Below are 18,620 nucleotides of genomic sequence, written 5' to 3'. Positions count from 1 at the left end.
CGGTCTTCTTTCCTTTTTATGTTTTTATTTACTTTACATACACCTTTTCAATTATGTAATCTCATATGATAGGACGTAATTGTCAATTTACAGTGCTATTGATCTGTGTTACTTATGCTTCATAACTGAATATTACAATAAAGCTATATAAACAATAGACTTACAAAGGGTTCAACATGACAAGATCAGATCAAAGAACAAGCAGTTTCCAATATTTGACATTTATGATGCTGCCATAAACAAATGCTTTGAAAACATTATCTGATGATTCACAATAATTCTTGATATGAGGACACAGTAATATAGTAGTATTGTTAAGCATCATCCTTTGTCAATTATTTTAGCAATAATCTACGTGAAATGCTTTCAAAATGAAAACTTCTGTGTGTGTAATAAACGTCTTCTAAAAGTGGATACCTTTTTCATTGTTCTTGCTCTTTCTTTTTGAGCCTCGCTGCTATAATTGTCTGTGCTACTGAAAGAGCTTTAGTGACCTGGGTGGAAACATGTGGCTCCACTCCCAGAAAGCTCCACACTTTCCCAGTTGTGGGACTTAAAATAATCTGGTTGGGAATGGAGGCATACAGTACACTGTCCCCAATCTGATAGGTCCCACTGGACAAAGACCCTCCGATTGTTGGCTCTCCAATAACCGTAGCTCGATTAAGGTCACTCATGGCGCGAGCAAATAATTCAGCTGATGAGCCCGTCATATGACTTGTCAGGATGAAAAGGTCCTTTGAAGATCCATATCTTTGACCCCTAATGTGAGAAAATGTCATGACTTTAGTAAAGGTGTTGGTTGCACGGTCATAAATGGTGTAGAGATGCTTTGGTGGTTCAGCATCAAAGAAATACGTGCAGAAGAGGGGAACCGCTGTGGAGTAACCACCGGTGTTGTATCTCATATCAATTATGAGGGCTTCGGTGTTCACCATCTTCTTCCACACTGAATTTAGGAGCTGTGGTCCAACTCCTTTTACCACTTCTATGTCCAACATCATGTCAAAGCGCAGATAACCAGTGTTACCTGGCAAAACCTCAGTTTTAAACAAAGATTCAGCTATGTATCCAAACTCTTCTGGTGAGGGCATCTTCGGGATGTCATGAGGTGACTCAGGTTCAACATCGCAGTGGAAGACGTGAATGCGGTGATCGCCTGAGCTCTCCTGGAGATCCGTTGTCAGTTGAGACGCCAAAGATTCAAAGTCGACCACTGGTCGATACAGCCCCTCCCTCCATTTAGTTAACAGCACCAGGCTGACGTTTATTGCTACTTCTTCAATTGCATAGTGTTGCTCCAACAGTTCCCCAAGTCCTGCAATTAGTGTCCTGAGTCCCTTGTGAAACTCCATAACTTCATAAACACGGTCCAAAGCTTCCTCTGCCAGTACAATGGCATCAGGGACAACACCACCTCCCAGCCAGTATTCCCCATTGTTGTCTATAAAGTTTATAAAAGGGACGGTTATGGCAATGTCTGTCCCTTCTATCTCAAATGTCTTTGAGTGCATGAGGTTGCCAGATGTAATTTCCCCAATGACTGTGCCACAGCTCAAGGACTGTATCAGGTAAGCAAGCTCTTCCCCAGTGCTTGCAGTGTGGTAACTTGCTAGCACATAAATTCCATGTTTGGAGTTGTAAACTGGTCCTGAAGTCTTCAAAAGAGATTTGTGTTCTGTTGTTGTGTTCTTAATTCGGTCATTTATTGTGAAGAAGTTCTGTTTCTGGGAGCAGTCGCACAGATAAGACAGTATTAGTGTCAAAGAATTAGAGGATCCACGTGTGTTGTATCGTAGATCAATGATCAAATTATCAGTGTCCTTGAGGGGTTCCCATATCTTTTGAGCCATGAGCTTTTCCAGTTCAGGTACAGCAGAAGTCTCTGCTAACTCATCAAAACGAAGATACCCAGTATTACCTGGAAGAACTTCCACTTTAAATACTCTGTTAACGTATGCCTTTAATAATTCCGTATTATCTGGTATTGTATAAAGCTCATGGTCCTGTTCTATACCAGCATCATCATCTTGCATGTATCTGATAATTAATCGAGGATCTTCAGACGCAGTCTGAAGGTTCTGGTTGAGTCTTACAGCTAAGTCCTTCTCTGATGCTACAGATAATAAGTCTGTTGATTGTAAATGTTGCATAAGTGTTGAAACTCTGTCACTGAAAGCATATGTATCTCTCATTATGTTCGAGATAATTTGCACAACCTTTGGAATGGCATACCTCAGAGCCAGAAGGGATTTGGCCTTTGAGACAGCTTCCTTTGCCATTACATTGATTGTTGGCGAAACACCACTCACTTCCCAGCTCTGGCCTGTGATTGGATTAATGGATCTTGCCACAGGAACTGTTATGTAGAAGTCTGACTGAGCAATTCTGATCTTTTGGACTTTTACTGACCCACCAGCTGATCGTTCTCCCACTATAATGGCTCGCTTAAGTTTCTTTAGCGTGTATGCCACAGCCTCAGCAGGCCCCATTGTGCGCCTGCTTGTCAAAATAATTACGTCCTTCTTCTTACCGTATCGTTTCCCTGGTATTGATGACATGGTCCACAACTCCTTGGTTGTATTTGAGGGCCTGTCATATATTGTGTCAATATGAATGGGAGGCTCTTGATCTGAAAAATATGAGATTATCACTGGAACCCCAGAAAGTTCTCCACCTGTGTTGTACCTCAGATCGAAGATTAGCGAGGATGTCTGAGCCACCTTGTTCCAGATGTTGTCCCACAGTTGAGGGCCAGCCTTTGCTACCGTCTCTTGATCAATGATCTGATCTATGCGTAAATAGCCAGTGTTGTTTTCCAACATATCCACCTTAAAAGAGTTTCTCACCAGCCGCCTCAGTTGATCTTTTGAGAGCGACTGCAGTACTGGCGGCACAACAGGAACAGGATTAGCCTCATATGACACCGTCAGTCGTGGATCACTCAGGGCTCCTTGAACTCCAGCAGTGAGCAAACTTGAGAGGGTCTTCTTGTCTGAAATCTGCAGGATTTCTCCACTGTTGATAACTTGTTGGATGGCTTCCTGCATCCCAAAAAGCTTCTCTGGAAGACAGTAGTTCTCCATAAGAATCTTGGCAATTTCTAATACGAGAGCTGGCTGGAAGGATGAGGTAACCGGTAGAGCTGATAGAAGTAGTATCCACAGCAGGGGTGATGTCCGTTGGTTTGTCATGACTGAAGTCTCACGAGGATAAAAGATCTCAAGCGTCCTGTCAAGTGAGCTCTGTTAGTCTGTGTCCAGAGATAAAGTATTTTTTAAATGTTTTTTTCCCACAAAACATACAGTGTAAGAGGCTTTAGTCTCAAATAAATCCTTGATCGCATTATCTTTTGTGATTCAGTCAGCACGCAAGAGATGACAGAATGGAAATTTTGTCTGGGTCATTCTATGGCTGACATAATTACACAATCTCTAAAAAATGCCACAAAATTTTATTTGAATGGGGGGGAAAAACACCAGCCAACCTGGCATGGCAGCTGATATTAGTACAAGACCTTGATCCAGGAACATTTTCAGCTCAGACGAAATGCATCTATGTGGATCTTGTTTTCCAACATCACATGGTGCTCAGTTACTTTAATCGCCTTAACTTTTAATGCTCTGTCACGCCTTACATAACACAAGCCTGTCTGTGCCAACACCTTGAATGCTAATCAAGACACAAAATTCTGTCAAATATTCTTTTGTGTGGACTTTGAGTTGGGCTCGTCATCTGAACAAGTAAGAGGATATATACGTTATCAGACTCAAGGGGCTTAACAATAGAGATAATGCAAGACGTCCTACATCAAGAAATAAGTGTTCAAGAATAAAAACAAAAAAGGGATGTTCCAATCTGCACGCCACATTTATTTATTTTCCTTTAAAGCAGTTTTAATCTATGCATGGATTATCTAAAGAGGTCACTACAGCTCAGAAATGTATTTATTTATTTTTGGCTCTCCTGTGTTGAATCGGTTGTCTGAGATTAGAATTATTTAAGTAGACTTGCATGAACTAAAACAGTTGTCTGCCTCTTTATTTTCATAAAAGAGACAAGAAAATTAGCTAAGCGGTGAACCCAAAAACATATCTAACTGCTCTGGTCACTTCAAAATATCCTTCAAGGACATTTAAAACTAGCCAAAATGCAAAATGACCTCCTTACTCATTCATTAGCTTTCTTGGAACCATATATGTGTGGGTTTTTTTTTTACATTGATCTTGAGATGTTAAGAGTCTAATCTGAATTTCTTGTCAATATTCGTCAATTATACATAACTATTTTTTTCAAATTCTGATATTCAAACAAATTTGAAATGATCCATGTTTAATCAATAATTCTTTATTTCTTTAAAACCAGATTTAATTACAACTGAGTGTCTCATAACTGTGGACATGTATTTTTATAGAATAACAATAGGATGCTTAAAACCTTCAGTATGAGAACAGCTTATACTGAACAGCTTATGTATTGGTGTTTCCATTACCAATGTGTGCTAGACTTTGTCAATATTCTTCTACTGTCGAAAAAACACAATTTTGCAAATGTGGTGTTTTCATTAGATCACAAATGCAAATGAAATCACACTTGAATAAGTTTGTTCACATGTTAAGTCATTAAAAAACATGTCACAATATCATCCTCCAACTACTTCCTGGTGTCTTTTTCTTCTTGGTTTGCGCCAGTGGCAACATCCAGTTGTTGGTCATGTGACGTATGTGATGCGGAAAAAAAGTGTTTCTATAGCAAATTTGCAGAATAAACCAATTTTGATATGGCTCAAAAAACCACCTCAGCACCAAAACAATTTTATTGAATAACAAGAGTTTTTTTTCGAAATTGCCATTTTTCCATTATGCAAATTTAGTTTTTATATGGTAATTATATGAACAAGGGAGATGCAGCTATTGGCACTTTTGGGTTTTCTCTCTGGTGCTAAGAATGAGGTAGGAATAAAATGTTACCTGGACTCCATGCCTCCGTTTATGGGGAGTGACTTAAACCACATATTTTGTGAAGCTTCCTTCTGATTGGCCAGTTTGCACCTGGTGATGACTCTTTCCCTCAAAGCTTTTGATTCAGAACTTAGACTGATGGCCCTGTTTAGATGAGTAAAATAGCTTGGTTTGCATCTTACAGTATGAAAATCTAATTCCTGTGTAGAGGGCCTCTATGATTTTTAATTTTGATTTCATGGAATGTGTCCTTTCTCTTGGTGCTTTGCCTACATTTAAATGGTGTTGGTCTGGGTTCTGATGCTATTCTTAAACAAGATTCATTATGGGCCCCAAATACAGGATGTCCAAGTGTTTGCGCAATCATGTCCCCTTCCCACTTCTGATAAGCCGGTGTCACTGACTTCAACTGTTTACAAATCTAACAGTATGTGCAATAAAAACTGAAACAGAAACATTGGTGAAGGGCCACCCTTTGGAAATGACTCCAAGAAAACAGTGGAAAATCCTACAGGTCATAGAAGAACATCCAAAGTACCTCCAGGAAACGAATCATAGTCAAACATGGGGTGGTGTAATTTTATTTTAATGTTGTTTACATTACCTTTTTTTGTAAAAGTCGTGACATGAGAAGCAGGAAATGAGATTGAAGACTCATTACAAATTTAGGGGAATTTTGAAGCAAAACTGTATAATTGTATTGGTATAATCGATTAGAGACAAGCATCCATCATCTATGTATAGCATAACTTATTCAAATACATGAAAGCAGTTATTTACAGGCTACTGATAAAGTTTATATTACTATTAAACACATTTCTATTTACCAGTTAATGTACAAATTGAGCCATTATGATGCCTAAAAATCAGTTATTCAGTATTTACCCTTTCACTTTATTATTGCTACTATAAGCTTTTACTGGAAGTTGGTAAAAAAAACAACAAAAAAAAACAGGATTCTTGTCAGATATTAAATACAACCTCAGATTAAACCCTACAAATGAGAACATATTCATACCTTTGGAAACTTTTCACATTTTGACACATCAAAGCCACAAACTTTAATGTATTTTGAGATTTTTATGTTATAGACCACCATAAACTACCTATTTAGTAAACTGAGTCCACCTGTATGAGATTTAATTTCAGTGTAAATCCATTTCTGTTTCTGGCCTCAGTGGTTTGTTAGAGAACAAACAGGATCCTGAACAGGGAGGAAGTTTAGGTTCAAAATTTAAAGGTTAGGTTCCAGATTAAATTAATTATGAACAATGTGACCACTGTTCAATGTAGATATACAATGTTCTACCTAAATCTATGGTTCATGTGTGGGGCAAAAACGTTACACAGAATAATGAAAAAATATCATCTGCTCAGTGAAACATGGCATAATCATCCTCTGGGGAGGCTTTTTAGTCAACAGGGATGAGGACAATATTGTTATACACAATTGACAAGTCTGAGATACTTAATGCAAAAAGTGTCTGTCTTTTGGTTTCCTGCAACTTGGTGTCATTTCAAATGCTATAAAATAATTACTTACCAATAATAATTCTTTATTTGAATTTAACAAAAAGGTAATGGCAAATGAAATCCAATGCTGAAAGTGCAATCCCTTAATTAAAGGAGTGTTGAAGACATTACAGTGGAAACCCATCTGTTTGTGGTTCAGTATTTGTGGATTTTTTTGTAGAGAAGATCAAAAAATATTCAAAAGAAAATGCAGCTTCAGAGGCTGATAAAGCTGCATGTCAGCTATTTCAATGCTACTTTACATGCTATTGTGTTGATAGAGAATACCTTAACATTCCTCTTAATGTAAGCACAAGTCAACAGCTGCTTAACCTTTAACCTTTCTGGCATAAACTGTGTTTAAAACACAACAGAAATCACCTCTTCCACCTGCTTTATCCCGACTCTTTTCCCACTACCTGCAACCGCACTCCGCCACCTTCATTTCCTCATAAAGGTATCTGATAGTGATGCGCCCGTTCTCCTTGTACATGACCGTTATGGGGTCCAGTTTTATGGGCACGCAGCAAGCCATGTTGGCCTTCTTGGGGTCCCTGAGGTTCAGCAGCGTCTGGATGATGGCGTGCCTCGACGGGGTGGACTCGTCCGTCAGCGGGTAGGAACACACCCCTCTGCACTCGAAGGCGTCGTACTCCGGGGGCGCCACGATCCAGCTGTTCCAGCCGATGTCTTTGAAGCTGACCCTGAGCGAGGTTCTGCGGCAGTACTCCCCGTCCGCCTTCCGTTTTGTTCGCCGCGGGCGCCGAACGCGGGGGGTCTCGCGCGGCGCTCGATGGCCTCTGTCCCAGTCGGCCCCCGTGTGAAGGAAAGGGTCTTCCTCATGGAGGGCCATCTCTCTGAGCTCTTTCTGTCTCTCCCTCCTCCTGCTGTTAAAGTCATCTGAGAAGATTATTAAAGCAGCTGCGGAATCGTCTCCGACAGTCGCGCTCATGTTCAGACAGCCCGCTCCCTCCTCTGCTCTGTCGCAGGCCTCCCTGTCCACCGCTACGTCGAGTGCTGTGGCGCCACGGCCCGACCCAGTCCCGCTTCGAATGGCTGCCGTCACATCAAACGTGGCCCACGTGCTCTGCGAGGCCGACACGTCTTCGCTGTCCAGCGGACGTGAAGACGAGGTGGAGTTGTCGCCGTCAGCTTCGTAGACGTTGACTGCGGCTTTGAAACTCTGCGACGTTCCATTTGACCAGGTGTCTGGGAAGAAGAAGAGCTGCAGCTCAGCGGTGATGATCTGTTCGTGGCTCGGGATGCTGACGTTGAACTGCAGCCGGAACCTTGACTTTGGGCCGATTGTCATGACATCTATTAAAGATACAAAATAAATAAATAAATAAATAAAAAGTTTGTTTATTTATTTAGTCTGTAGAAAAAAAATACTAAATCACATTGTGCATTTATTTTATTTACCAAACACATTTATTTACTTATTTAGATTTTTATAAAGAAACGCATATAATAAAATGAACAAACGAATCCCTTTTTAAATAGATAAAAAAATTAATAAGCAAGACCATCTGAAAATATTTATTCATTTGTAGGTTAAGCATGAAAATAAACAAGCAAGTCAATAAATATGTCAATTTTTTGTTGACATTTTTTTCTCAATAATTTTATGTTGAATTTTTATTTTTATTTTAATTACTAAATGAGTAAATTAAGAAGGAAATGGGTGCCAAAGTATGAAATCAAATAAACTCAAGTAAATATTTAAATATATATTTTTGCTTGTTTACAGAATTCCTAAGACAGCCATATACTTCTTTAATTTTTTACATTTCTAAATAACCATTTTTCAATAAGTATTTCAGAAATACTTATTTATTTGTATTATAAACAAGTAAATAAATAAATATTCATTCAATTTGTATTTATTTTGTACTCTCTGTATCTGACTTTTTTTTTTTAAATCAAAGTTTATATCAATTGAGATTTGGTTCTAAAACATTTCTTGAACTTGAAATAAAAACAAAAGAAAAAAACACTCCCAGCTCAGTCCCACACTCCAGTATAACAGCTTCTCAGTTTGCAGCTTCCGTTGCCCTTTCACCTCCACTTATCCTTTTTTAACCTTACTTTGCAATTTACTTTCATTAATTTAACAAACTCCTTCCATGCCAGTATTTTCTCAGAGCAAATAATATTCTCCTAACTGCGTCTAGCAACAAAAAAAACAACCAACAACAATGGGGACAATTAGCCACATCTCCATTTTTCTGGTCTTGTTTGCATCAGAGATGCAGAACACGTCATCACTGTCGGTACCTTGGACGGCGAAGCTTCGTATGACATCAAACTGAGGGACCGCCGACCTGTTTGAGGAGTACTTGTTGTACAGCTCCACCATGAACTGAGAAGGTGAGATCTTGCGATCCTCCTGTGGCACGTCTGAAAGGTTGAGTTGCCTCAGGAAACCTTCCTTCATGCTTTCCAAAAAGTCCTCCATTTGTGCCTCCTTGTCTTCTTCCTCCAACACATCCTCCGAAAGCTCCAAGTGGAGCCTCTCCAGATCTTCGCTTTGGGAGTTGTTACTGAGAGGCTTGCAGGTGCAGGAGGCGATGGAGACCACCAGAGTCACGCACGTCTGGAGCAGGAAGGTCCCGGATATCTTCATTTTGATAAAAGAGTTTTAGCAGGCGACAACTTTAGCTTCTGAAGTGAGAGTTTGCGGTTGGAAAGTTTGAAAACGGCGTTCCCCAGCACAAGAATGACGGTCCTGTTATCCTCTCCCATGCTCCAAGAGTAAACAGAGGGACTGGCGTCAACCGAAAAAAAGTAGCTCGGCCTGCTTATCACCATCATTGATGCCTTTTTAAAGCTCCGTTATCTTCTGGAGGCTGTCTGCTAATGAAGACACTGTAAACACTCCACAGTGATAATGAGGGAAGCACTGGAAAATGTGAGGTTTTTGACAAGCGGACATTTCCACAAAGTGCCTTTTTCCCAGCTTCATATTCACATCAACCAGAGAGAAATAGCTGGAGGAACATGGCACCTCGTAACAAGTTCCAACTTCTTCTTCTGAAAAGTGTGTTGAAACACAGCAGACGGATCAGGGATTAAGATGAGAAGATTAAAACAGTTTAGGTTATAAACTGGTATCTTGAGCCTTGAGACCAGAGTCTAAAAATGAAAATAGTACGACAGAAGCACAAACTAACTAATCAACACGGCTTTCCAGCTAGACTGACACTGAATATAATAATGGAAACGCACCAATTTTGCTTTTCAGTAAAATGTGCTGGTTTTATGATCAGGTGGGTTTTTTTGGTGTGTGGAGGCCCATATCGTAATTGGTTAATTTAGCAAAACTGCTATGGAAACACTTTTTTCCACGTCACACGAGACACATGATTAACAACCAGACGACAGGAAGTAATTGGAGGATCAAGTTGTTTTTTAATGACTTATTGCATGAATTAACTTAATTGCATTTCTTATTTACTCAGCGTAACTGCAAAATATATATATATTTTTTACGTTAGCGTTATATTGACAGTTTTTGCACGCGTATTTAATGAAAACGCTGCTGTAGAACACATTCGTTTTAACATCTGATAGTAGAAGAAATGTATGCTACAGATAAAAACCTCGTAAAAGATGGCCGCCCAGATCTGAGAACTCATTTCAGAGAAGAAACCAAAAGGCTCATTATAATTCATCAGAGCAGAAACATGAGAAAATGGGCAAAACTTTATGGCGCAAGAGTACACTGTTGATTCTACACCTTTGATCCCAATATACCTACATGTACTATTCAGATTGAATTATTTAAATGATTTATTTATTCTGATCAGATGAGACTATGACAAAACCTTTTGGCCTACATTTGTTTGACAGGCAAAACTAACTTTACCTCGCTTTGAAAACAACAACCTCAATGTTATCAGCAGTTATGGACTGTTGCACTATCAGCACATCGGATGGGTTTATCAATAGATGGAGGTTTTTGTGAAGGATGCCCTCCCCTCTGAGAGTTAAAGTCTTTTACTCTCGTCACTTAGTACTTGGTTCACGCTGAGCTTTTTAAAAATGCTCCCAATGGGGCCTTTTCAAGATTTTTGTAATTTTCCCTCTATGGAGTTATTCATTCGTGAAAGGAGACAACAAAATGCACTGGCACAAGTACAGCAATTACTGCAGGCATGGAGGGAAATTAAAGTGAAAAAAAAAAACAATATGAGAAATGTGGGTGGTGTCGTATGTCAACACCTCAGTGAAGTTGGCCCCCTACCTTCTTCAAATCAGACAAAATGGGTGTCAATCAACTCGACTACGTTTGTGCAGCAGGCATTTTTGTTTGTGCTGCTTTGGCTTTGAAGATATTAATGAAAGTTTAAAGGTCAAAAGGTCAGCTAGTCCCCAACCTTACTTTCACTAAATCAAAATTACTTTTAATCTTTCATTAATATCTTCAAAGCCAAAGCAGCACAAACAAAAAATGTTGCTGCACAAAACCAGCAGACGTGTGACACCAATTTTGTCTGATTTGAAGAAGGCGGGGGACCAACTTGACTGCGGTTTCACTGCAACAAGATTTGATTGTCTCCAATAATTATGTATTAGAAGGAGATTGTTATTGCAGTGAATATGTTTAAGTAAATTATCCTACAGATATTCAGATGTTTTTTTGAATTTTAAAACAGAACCTTGTTTTATGTTTTTAATCTAAAATGATTTACAGATAATTTCCATTTAGAATTCAGGCTGTTACATTTCATTAAAAATATTTTGTCTTTAGATTATTGTTCTTGTTTTTGCATTTGGATGCAAAAGAACCACACAAGATTATATTCACTCAACTCAGCATGCAGGGTCCTTAAAGCTAAATGTGAGTTTGACTTAGTTTTGATTACTTAGTTAATAATTACTTGACCAACTAGAGTGTTCATAGACATTTCAGTTTAATTCTGGGATACTAGAGAAGATCCTTCAATATATTAAATATTGACAATAATGGTAAAAGAAGACAGTTATGTATTGGGAAAAGAAGCGATACAGCAAAACACTGAATTTCACACCTTTGATTCCAATACTAATGAACTATTCAGAGTGGAAACACAGCAAAAGCAATATGCACATTGAAAACATTGCATGAATTGATGTTTCACAAAACCCAATTAATTTTCCAACCTGCACAAGCTGTGTGTTTTTTTGTGTCTATTATATAAAAACAAACAGTAGTGTGACTGGAGCTCCATGCTTTCTCTCAATGAATGGGTTTCAAGCTGGGGACATTGTGTGGTTTGGGTTTATGATTTGTTTTTTTAAAATATAGTTTTAACGGATCTAAATTAACAAAAATATTAATATTTTCAAAAATCCCTAAAAAATATAGATAGGAATAAACTGAATACGCTTTGTTTCCAGATTCACACTGTAGTTTCAAACAGATTTGTTCAAATGAAAAACACAATCACAATCCTCACTTAATTCATAATAGTGTATTTAAAAAAAAAAGATATTAGAATTATTAGCTTTACAGTCATCAATTTTATATAACGTCAACAGTTACCATTGACTGTATATACAAGTCAACCTTTTCTTCCATAAACTTACCATATAATCTGTTCGAGTATACATGTTACTGTAATACAATTTAATTACATTTTATAGTCACATACTTGTGAATACACACATTGGACATTTTAGTTATTGTTTAAAATCCATTATTATTTTACACATCAGTACCTGTACAAGTTTGTTTATGGGCTACATTTGAAAGGAAATCCGGAACAACCGCACCAAGTTTTTCATTCCTCAGTTCATCGGCTTGCACAGCAGAGGGCAGCATCACACCGTTTTTCACCCTAGGACTCAGACGCTACAACTGCACAAACATTAACATGCTTGAACAGTCAATGGAAGACCATCCTTTATATGAAAAACACAGAAACAATGCTATTGGAGCTGGTTTTAAAGAGATTATGATGCATTATTCATGATAAAACAGCACCACACCACAGAAATGACAACAGATGGTTAACTTGACACAAGTTGAGCATTCTGCAGCTTCAGTTTCTGATGCTCTCCGTAAGGTTGCAGCTTGTCAGCTTGACTAAAAGTTGAGTTCTTAAAATGAAAGATGAAGCCAAGAGAGGAAAGCTGCTGAAACCCGGCTCGTCTTCAACCACACACAAATGGCTAACAGCGGAGTTTCCTGCACAGGGTCGTTCCTGAAGAGTCTGAGGTGACCCTACAAAAACCAGGTCCACTTGAGTTAAGGCCTAAAGTTTGAGCTAAGACAAAATCACTTTATATATTTTGCCCAAAAAAAGAACCCTCATCAACATCCAGGAAGCCAACAAAAAAGATTTGAACATGTTTTTTTTAGGGAACTGCCTCAGCCTTTCTTTAAGGAATGTATAGAAATAAATGAAAACAGAATAAGTGATAAACATTAGCTTTAAAAACTGTTAATAGAGCAGCATGCTTTAAGGCAACGTTCAGTCAGGTCAGAAAACAAACAAGAACAATTATGATAAAAAAAGGCCATTTCTCAGTTCTTCCCTCTGACGTGGTTTCCTGCACATTCAGCGTCAACAGTACAGACTTTCTCTCTGTTTTTCAATCATCACACTTCTTGGAGGATTGGGTGGTCCTATCGACAGCCGCACGTATCCACGGACATTCCAGGGTAGACCTTCAGAACCATGTTTCTATCCGGGTCCAGGAAGAGGACACTTAGGGAATTCATCTTGTCTGGAACGCAACATGGTTCCGGGATCCCTGGGACGATCCCTACGGCTCGGACGATACTCTGGATGGTGGCATGATTAGAGGGATGTGCCAACTAAAGGAATCAAGTGTAGAAAAAAGGAGCAATTAGCACTTAACTGAACAACACAGAATTCCCAAAATAAGCATCTAAAATACACGATCACAGCCGGGGGCAAATCAAGGATCTATCTTCTTCCTCAGTTCAGTAACAGGTCAACTCTTAGACTCAACTGGCATCACAAGAAATTCTTAAGTCTTAAATGCTTCCTGTAGATATAATCATTGCCACCCTACCACCCAACAGATAATTGCTAAAATAAACCTCTAGAGAGACTTTATCTTAAAGTTCCCATGACTTACTTTAGGTATGGGGAATCCACATGTCCCGGCACAGTAGTAGGCATCAAAAGACTTTGGTGCCAACACCCATTCACTCCAGCCAATATCAGCGAAGTCCACTCTGAGGTAGCGTCTGGAGCAAACCCTGGGCTCGCTCCACTGTCTCCTTCTCGCCTTTTTCATTGTCCGTTCATCAAAATTTAAAACCTGAGGCTTGCTCATGGCCTCACTGCCCACCTGGCCATGCTTTCTCCCATTTTTGACTTCAGCTTTTGCTTTAGCTGGGAAGTACGTGTTTTGCCAGAGTTCATGGTTTTTCAAGGTGCTGAAATGAACCTCTGGAATGTCATTGGTTTCAATCTGGAGCTGTAGCTCTCTCCGGATCCTTGAAGCCGAAGTGGAGGCAGATGCGTCGTCCCCGACAGGAAAAGGCCCATACCTCTGAAGTGACAAGGCAACACTGTTTGGCTCATCTATAGCTTGATCGTCAGCATATACCAGGATGTACGGCAGGTTGGCCGCAGACAGCTGCTCATGGCTGAGCGGACCTCTCTGTTGAATCCTTGCTGCCTCAAATCCCACATCAACCTCCACAGTGATCACAAGCTCATTGACATCCCTGGCCTGTCTCACCACTGTGGTCACATCTCTGGTTTGCCAAGAGCCTTTCTTTAGAGACATAAGACTAATGTTTCCAAGAGGTATTGCAAAACCCGAATTTGAAGAAGATCCATAGAAGAGGAGCTGCGAGGAGGGCAAATGACGGACTCCGATGGCTAGGTGGCGAGGCTTTCTCAAATGCCATGGCCTCTGATGGTGACGGGGCCGCTTGTTAAGGAAGTGGAAAGAGGCAGAAAGGATGATCTCTGAGTTTTGAATTGAGGACAGATTGAACTGGAACAACTCTTTGCTGGGCAAAACTCCTGAAAGAAATGAAAAGGCAAATCAGCAGGGTGGCAAGAAAATTCTCATCAACTTGAAAATCACATGTGACAGCTAGTGTTGGATTGATTACTGGTGTCAAAGTATAAAAGGTAATGCTTTCAAAATTACTACATTTTTCTATAGCACCATTCATATGGTTTAAATACTTCTTAACGACCTGCTAGAAAAAGTCCCAGACTGACAGCTGTATCGAATTAGAGTAAGAGCAAGGGATCGATTCATTAAAGCACTGCTATTCTCCCACCTGTTACTTAGCACTGCCACCCAGCTAGCTAAAAAGACTAATCGACTTTTCCCTTAGAAAAAGATATTTGGGACTCTGGAGAAATTCCACCCCCCCAAAAAAACTCAGAGTCACAGTGCATAAACTGAAGGAGCATCCTCCACTCCTCTGAAATCAAGACTAAGAACACACTTGATTATAGCTGCTTTTCAACCATAATAAATACAACATTGACCAACATATTTCCTGTGTGCTGATGATTTTAATGATGGCACTTGACAAGATTCAATGTCTGTAAGTGGTATTCACAATTGTTGAATGTATTTTGTGTTTTTATGTTTTTGTGACGTAAAGCACTTTGAACTACCTTGTTGCTGAAATGTGCTATACAAATAAACTTAATTGAGTGATACAGGCTACATTTGATTATTTAAGCAGCAGCAGGAATAATTGTTACTGTTTAAAAATCTGATAAATATATATATTTTTTGTTTTTATGTTATTGCTGTAATTGTAATAGCTGTATTTTTACTTAAAGCTTATCACACGGTGAGAATCTAACACAGACCCAAAGCTCACGACAGCTGATGCTGCTCTTTCTTAGCTGCTTTTTTCATTTGAGACAAAGAAACACAATCAAAAATATCTTTTCACCTCAAACGGATATTCTCTTAAACAGATGCGAAACCTAAAATGAGCATTTCCTGGAACCTGTTATCTGTTTTATCTCGTCCTTTGTCATCTCTTCTGACAGGTTTGCGGTAAATGAGAAACAGTAACCAGAGAAAAAACCCCACTCACCACAACATGTTTCTCAACACATCTGAGCAGAGCAGCATGGAAAATATTAAGCGCTGCACGGTTAAGTGCTTGCCTTATGCATGACCAAAAACCTCATCCCTGATAGCTATACTCTTGAAGTTCAGCCTCGTCTCCCGCACTTCCACCACAGTCTGAAAGACAAACATTGGACCAGTCCAGTAGGTCTCTCGCAGGCATATGGAAGTGCTTATTTGAGAAAAAGTTATTCCTGAGGCTCTACTTTTTTTTTTTTGTTGCTGTGCAGCCGGTGTCTGGCTGTGATAATAGGCGCTTGTCTAACACCTCGGCTGCTACATCTACTGAGGAGGTAACAGCATTTGACTCTTTAAGTCGCTCTGTTCAGTAAATCATGACGCAGTCGGAGCACTGAGGTGAAGACATGTAGCCCGAAGGGAGGCTGGCTACTGCTGTGAGATGGACGGTACATCAACACTCAGTGTTCACGGCCATAAAATACAACAAAGAAAAACCCCCAAAAACAACTAACTTTCCATAAAGCATTTTGATTGCACCTTTAAAGTCCAACTTGACCCTTTAGTTTGATACTTTTATCCTTTTAAAGCGACTACAAAGTGAATGCAATTGTGCTTAACGCACCTTTTAATTTAAAAACTAAAACCCCAGATGAACTTCATTCTCAATCTATACTATTTAAAGCATAGTATAGAATAGATGCTTGAAAATATATATTTCACTTATTTCTGGAATCTTTTTAGTGTGTATATAAATGATTTGCAGCTATTTTTCCCTGGGGGTGATAAATGGTCAGATTCACGTTTTGTCATTAAACTTCTTGATGAAATTTTATACCACAAACACAAAGTATAGAGCAAAAATTGTGAAGTGGAAGGAAAATAGTGCTTGGTTTTAAAATAGTTTTTACAAATAAAAAACTGAATAGTGTGAATTTTTATTCACACCAACACTTTCTGGAGCTTTGAGATGACACGTGTTGTGAATTGGTGCTGGATAAACTAAACTAAATCGGTGCAAATACAGCTGCAAGTCCTCCAGGACTGCGCCTCTACCTGCTTTGCACATCAGGAGACTGAAACTAAGTCAGACTTAGTTTCAGTATCTGTAAACAGAAATTTTAAAATTTTGCCACAGATTCTTACTTGGATGTAAATCTAGGCTTTGACTAGGTCGTTGCAACACATACATTTAGCCTAAACCCTTTTGCTGTACCTCTGGTTGTATGTTTAGGGTCGCTGCCCTGTTGAAAGGTGAACCTACAGCCCAGTCTCAAGTGTTTTGAAGCATCCACAATATTTTCATGTATTCAGCTCTATCCGACGACCCCACAGTGTGCTGCCACAGGTGATGTCAGGTCAGGATTTACATCTAGGCCAAAAATATCAAACCATGTGGGATTTCTATAGAGACCAGGTTTGCTTATAGCACCAGTCGTAGTTGTCCAGATCTCTGCAGCTCCTCTAAAATTACCATATGCATCTAGTCTGCTTTTTTTTTTTTTTTTTTGATTGATGCCTGGTCAGTCAGTTCAATACTAACTGCGCTATTTTCCATTTTTTCAGATAATACATTGAAAGGAGTTAGTTTGCACTACCTGCCACTTTTGCCTGTTTTCCCAGTCTAAATATTTTTTTAAATGCATTTTTAGTTACCAAGACTTCATAATCCATCGTAGTTGTTGTTGTTTCTATTGTTTTATTTATTTACTTATCTGGATATTTTAAATGTTTTCCAGATCCGCTGTCATATTATATTTGTTGAAAATGGTCTCAAAATGACAATATTACATTTTCTCACAATAATTTCTGGGACAGTTTTTATAGTCCAGTAAAATGCGTTCCTGCGGCAGGCCTGTCTGTGAGATGTTCAGCGCTTGGAATATTATTTGCATTAATCTGCTTCAGATTTCTCCCTGATGTGTCTGCTGTGTTTGGTCTTCATGATGCTGGTTTTGCTCTAACGCTGCCTCTACAGCCATCACAGAGCCAATGGATGGAGAAATAACACACACACTGACTCTATTTACTAACTTCTGGAAACAGTTTGCTGCATTCAATTTAGGAGCATCAGAATAACGGAGGTTGGCAACTAATGTACACTAGGTTTTTATTAGTAAATAAAATGTGAACAATCATTTTCCTATTCATAATGGTGTGTTGTGTCATTTTTGTGTTTTTTCTATATTTTAAAACCTCATAAAATACGTTAGTTTTCGTCTGTAAGGTGAGACAGGTTGAAAGGGAGTGAATACTTAAGAAAGCTCTGTAAACAGTTCATATTGACATCTTCAGTGCTTTAAAGACACAAATGTTGTTTCGCAAAATCCAAATAATCCAATTCTCAAAATGAACAGAAATAGGTTGGACCAGGAGTTCACCGACAGAAATGAATGCGTGAATCAGTGACTCACTCGGGACAGCTTTGAAGCTCCTCACGGTGTTTCCCGCCGCCTGGCTCCGCGGCTCCTCGCTGTACCTCTCGTACAGCTTGAACATGTTGCCGGACACCGCGTCCCGGCTCGCTCTCTCCCGAGCAGAGACGCGCTCATCCACCTCCGGCCGCGCGCCGGCAACTTGGCGCGCGAGGTGAGCCCCGCCGGGCGCGAGGATCACCAACAAACTCCAGATGTGAAAAAGCCAAGTCGCCATAAGTGACGATCTGAGGGATGAATGCAGTTACAGTAAGTAGAGTGAAACACGGAGCCGCGTGTTTTCAGTCAGACGTCCAGCCGGTTTTACAGATAATGAAGCCCTCCGCGGCTGTCTCTGCTGTGGGAGGAGAGCCTGGCCCCGGAACCGTCCCGGCCCGGCCCGGCCCGGCCCAGGCGCGTGCATGAAGCGATGCTGCTGGATGACAGGCGGTGACGTCTGAGCGAACAGCCAACAAGAACCAGGCAGCCCATTAGGTAAACTGCTGCTCTTAGGGACTGGATGCGAAGTTTAGAGCTCCCAGTGGGCTCCTGTCATTAGCTGCTTTTCATGCAATGTGCTAATTGAAATTACGACAATTATTTAGCTTAATGGAAACACGCCAATTTTGAAAAACCCTACATTTTTCGATAGAGTGAAGGTGGTTTTTCCACCACATTGAAAGAAATGTATTTAGCAAAA

At 39.7% G+C, this 18,620-nt stretch overlaps 3 protein-coding genes across 3 annotated transcripts; all 3 read right to left on the bottom strand.

Moving 5' to 3' along the window:
* Window positions 1–296: 296 nt before the first annotated feature.
* On the bottom strand, window positions 297–3,327 carry irbpl (interphotoreceptor retinoid-binding protein like). The gene has a single exon (XM_081600799.1). It carries the CDS (start codon window positions 3,192–3,194, stop codon window positions 423–425), a length of 2,772 nt encoding a protein of 923 aa, XP_081456925.1. The 5' UTR covers window positions 3,195–3,327; the 3' UTR covers window positions 297–422.
* Window positions 3,328–5,531: 2,204 nt separating this feature from the next.
* On the bottom strand, window positions 5,532–9,621 carry gdf2 (growth differentiation factor 2). The gene is made up of 2 exons (XM_008437923.3): window positions 8,751–9,621; window positions 5,532–7,790 (listed from the first exon to the last, which is right to left on the bottom strand). The coding sequence occupies exons 1-2, from the start codon at window positions 9,097–9,099 to the stop codon at window positions 6,889–6,891; spliced, it is 1,251 nt and encodes a 416-aa protein (XP_008436145.2). The 5' UTR covers window positions 9,100–9,621; the 3' UTR covers window positions 5,532–6,888.
* A 1,747-nt stretch (window positions 9,622–11,368) lies between these two features.
* gdf10b (growth differentiation factor 10b) lies at window positions 11,369–18,416 on the bottom strand. The gene is made up of 3 exons (XM_008437924.3): window positions 17,921–18,416; window positions 13,566–14,467; window positions 11,369–13,278 (listed from the first exon to the last, which is right to left on the bottom strand). Exons 1-3 carry the CDS (start codon window positions 18,156–18,158, stop codon window positions 13,087–13,089), a joined length of 1,332 nt encoding a protein of 443 aa, XP_008436146.1. The 5' UTR covers window positions 18,159–18,416; the 3' UTR covers window positions 11,369–13,086.
* Window positions 18,417–18,620: the final 204 nt, after the last annotated feature.

This window comes from Poecilia reticulata, chromosome 19 (genome assembly GCF_904066995.2).
Source record: "Poecilia reticulata chromosome 19, P_reticulata-male-v2, whole genome shotgun sequence".
Classification (NCBI taxonomy): Eukaryota; Metazoa; Chordata; class Actinopteri; order Cyprinodontiformes; family Poeciliidae; genus Poecilia; species Poecilia reticulata.
This window is presented reverse-complemented; position numbering and strand designations above follow the sequence as displayed.

Coding starts and splice junctions, on each gene's coding strand:
- irbpl (XM_081600799.1), bottom strand. CDS start 3,194: ATGACAAACCAACGGACATCACCCCTGCTGTGGATACTACTTCTATCA.
- gdf10b (XM_008437924.3), bottom strand. CDS start 18,158: ATGGCGACTTGGCTTTTTCACATCTGGAGTTTGTTGGTGATCCTCGCG. Junction 14,468..17,920: donor GAGCTTCAAAGCTGTCCCGA/GTGAGTCACTGA, acceptor CATTTCTTTCAG/GAGTTTTGCCCAGCAAAGAG. Junction 13,279..13,565: donor GTGGATTCCCCATACCTAAA/GTAAGTCATGGG, acceptor TGATTCCTTTAG/TTGGCACATCCCTCTAATCA.
- gdf2 (XM_008437923.3), bottom strand. CDS start 9,099: ATGAAGATATCCGGGACCTTCCTGCTCCAGACGTGCGTGACTCTGGTG. Junction 7,791..8,750: donor ACGAAGCTTCGCCGTCCAAG/GTACCGACAGTG, acceptor TATCTTTAATAG/ATGTCATGACAATCGGCCCA.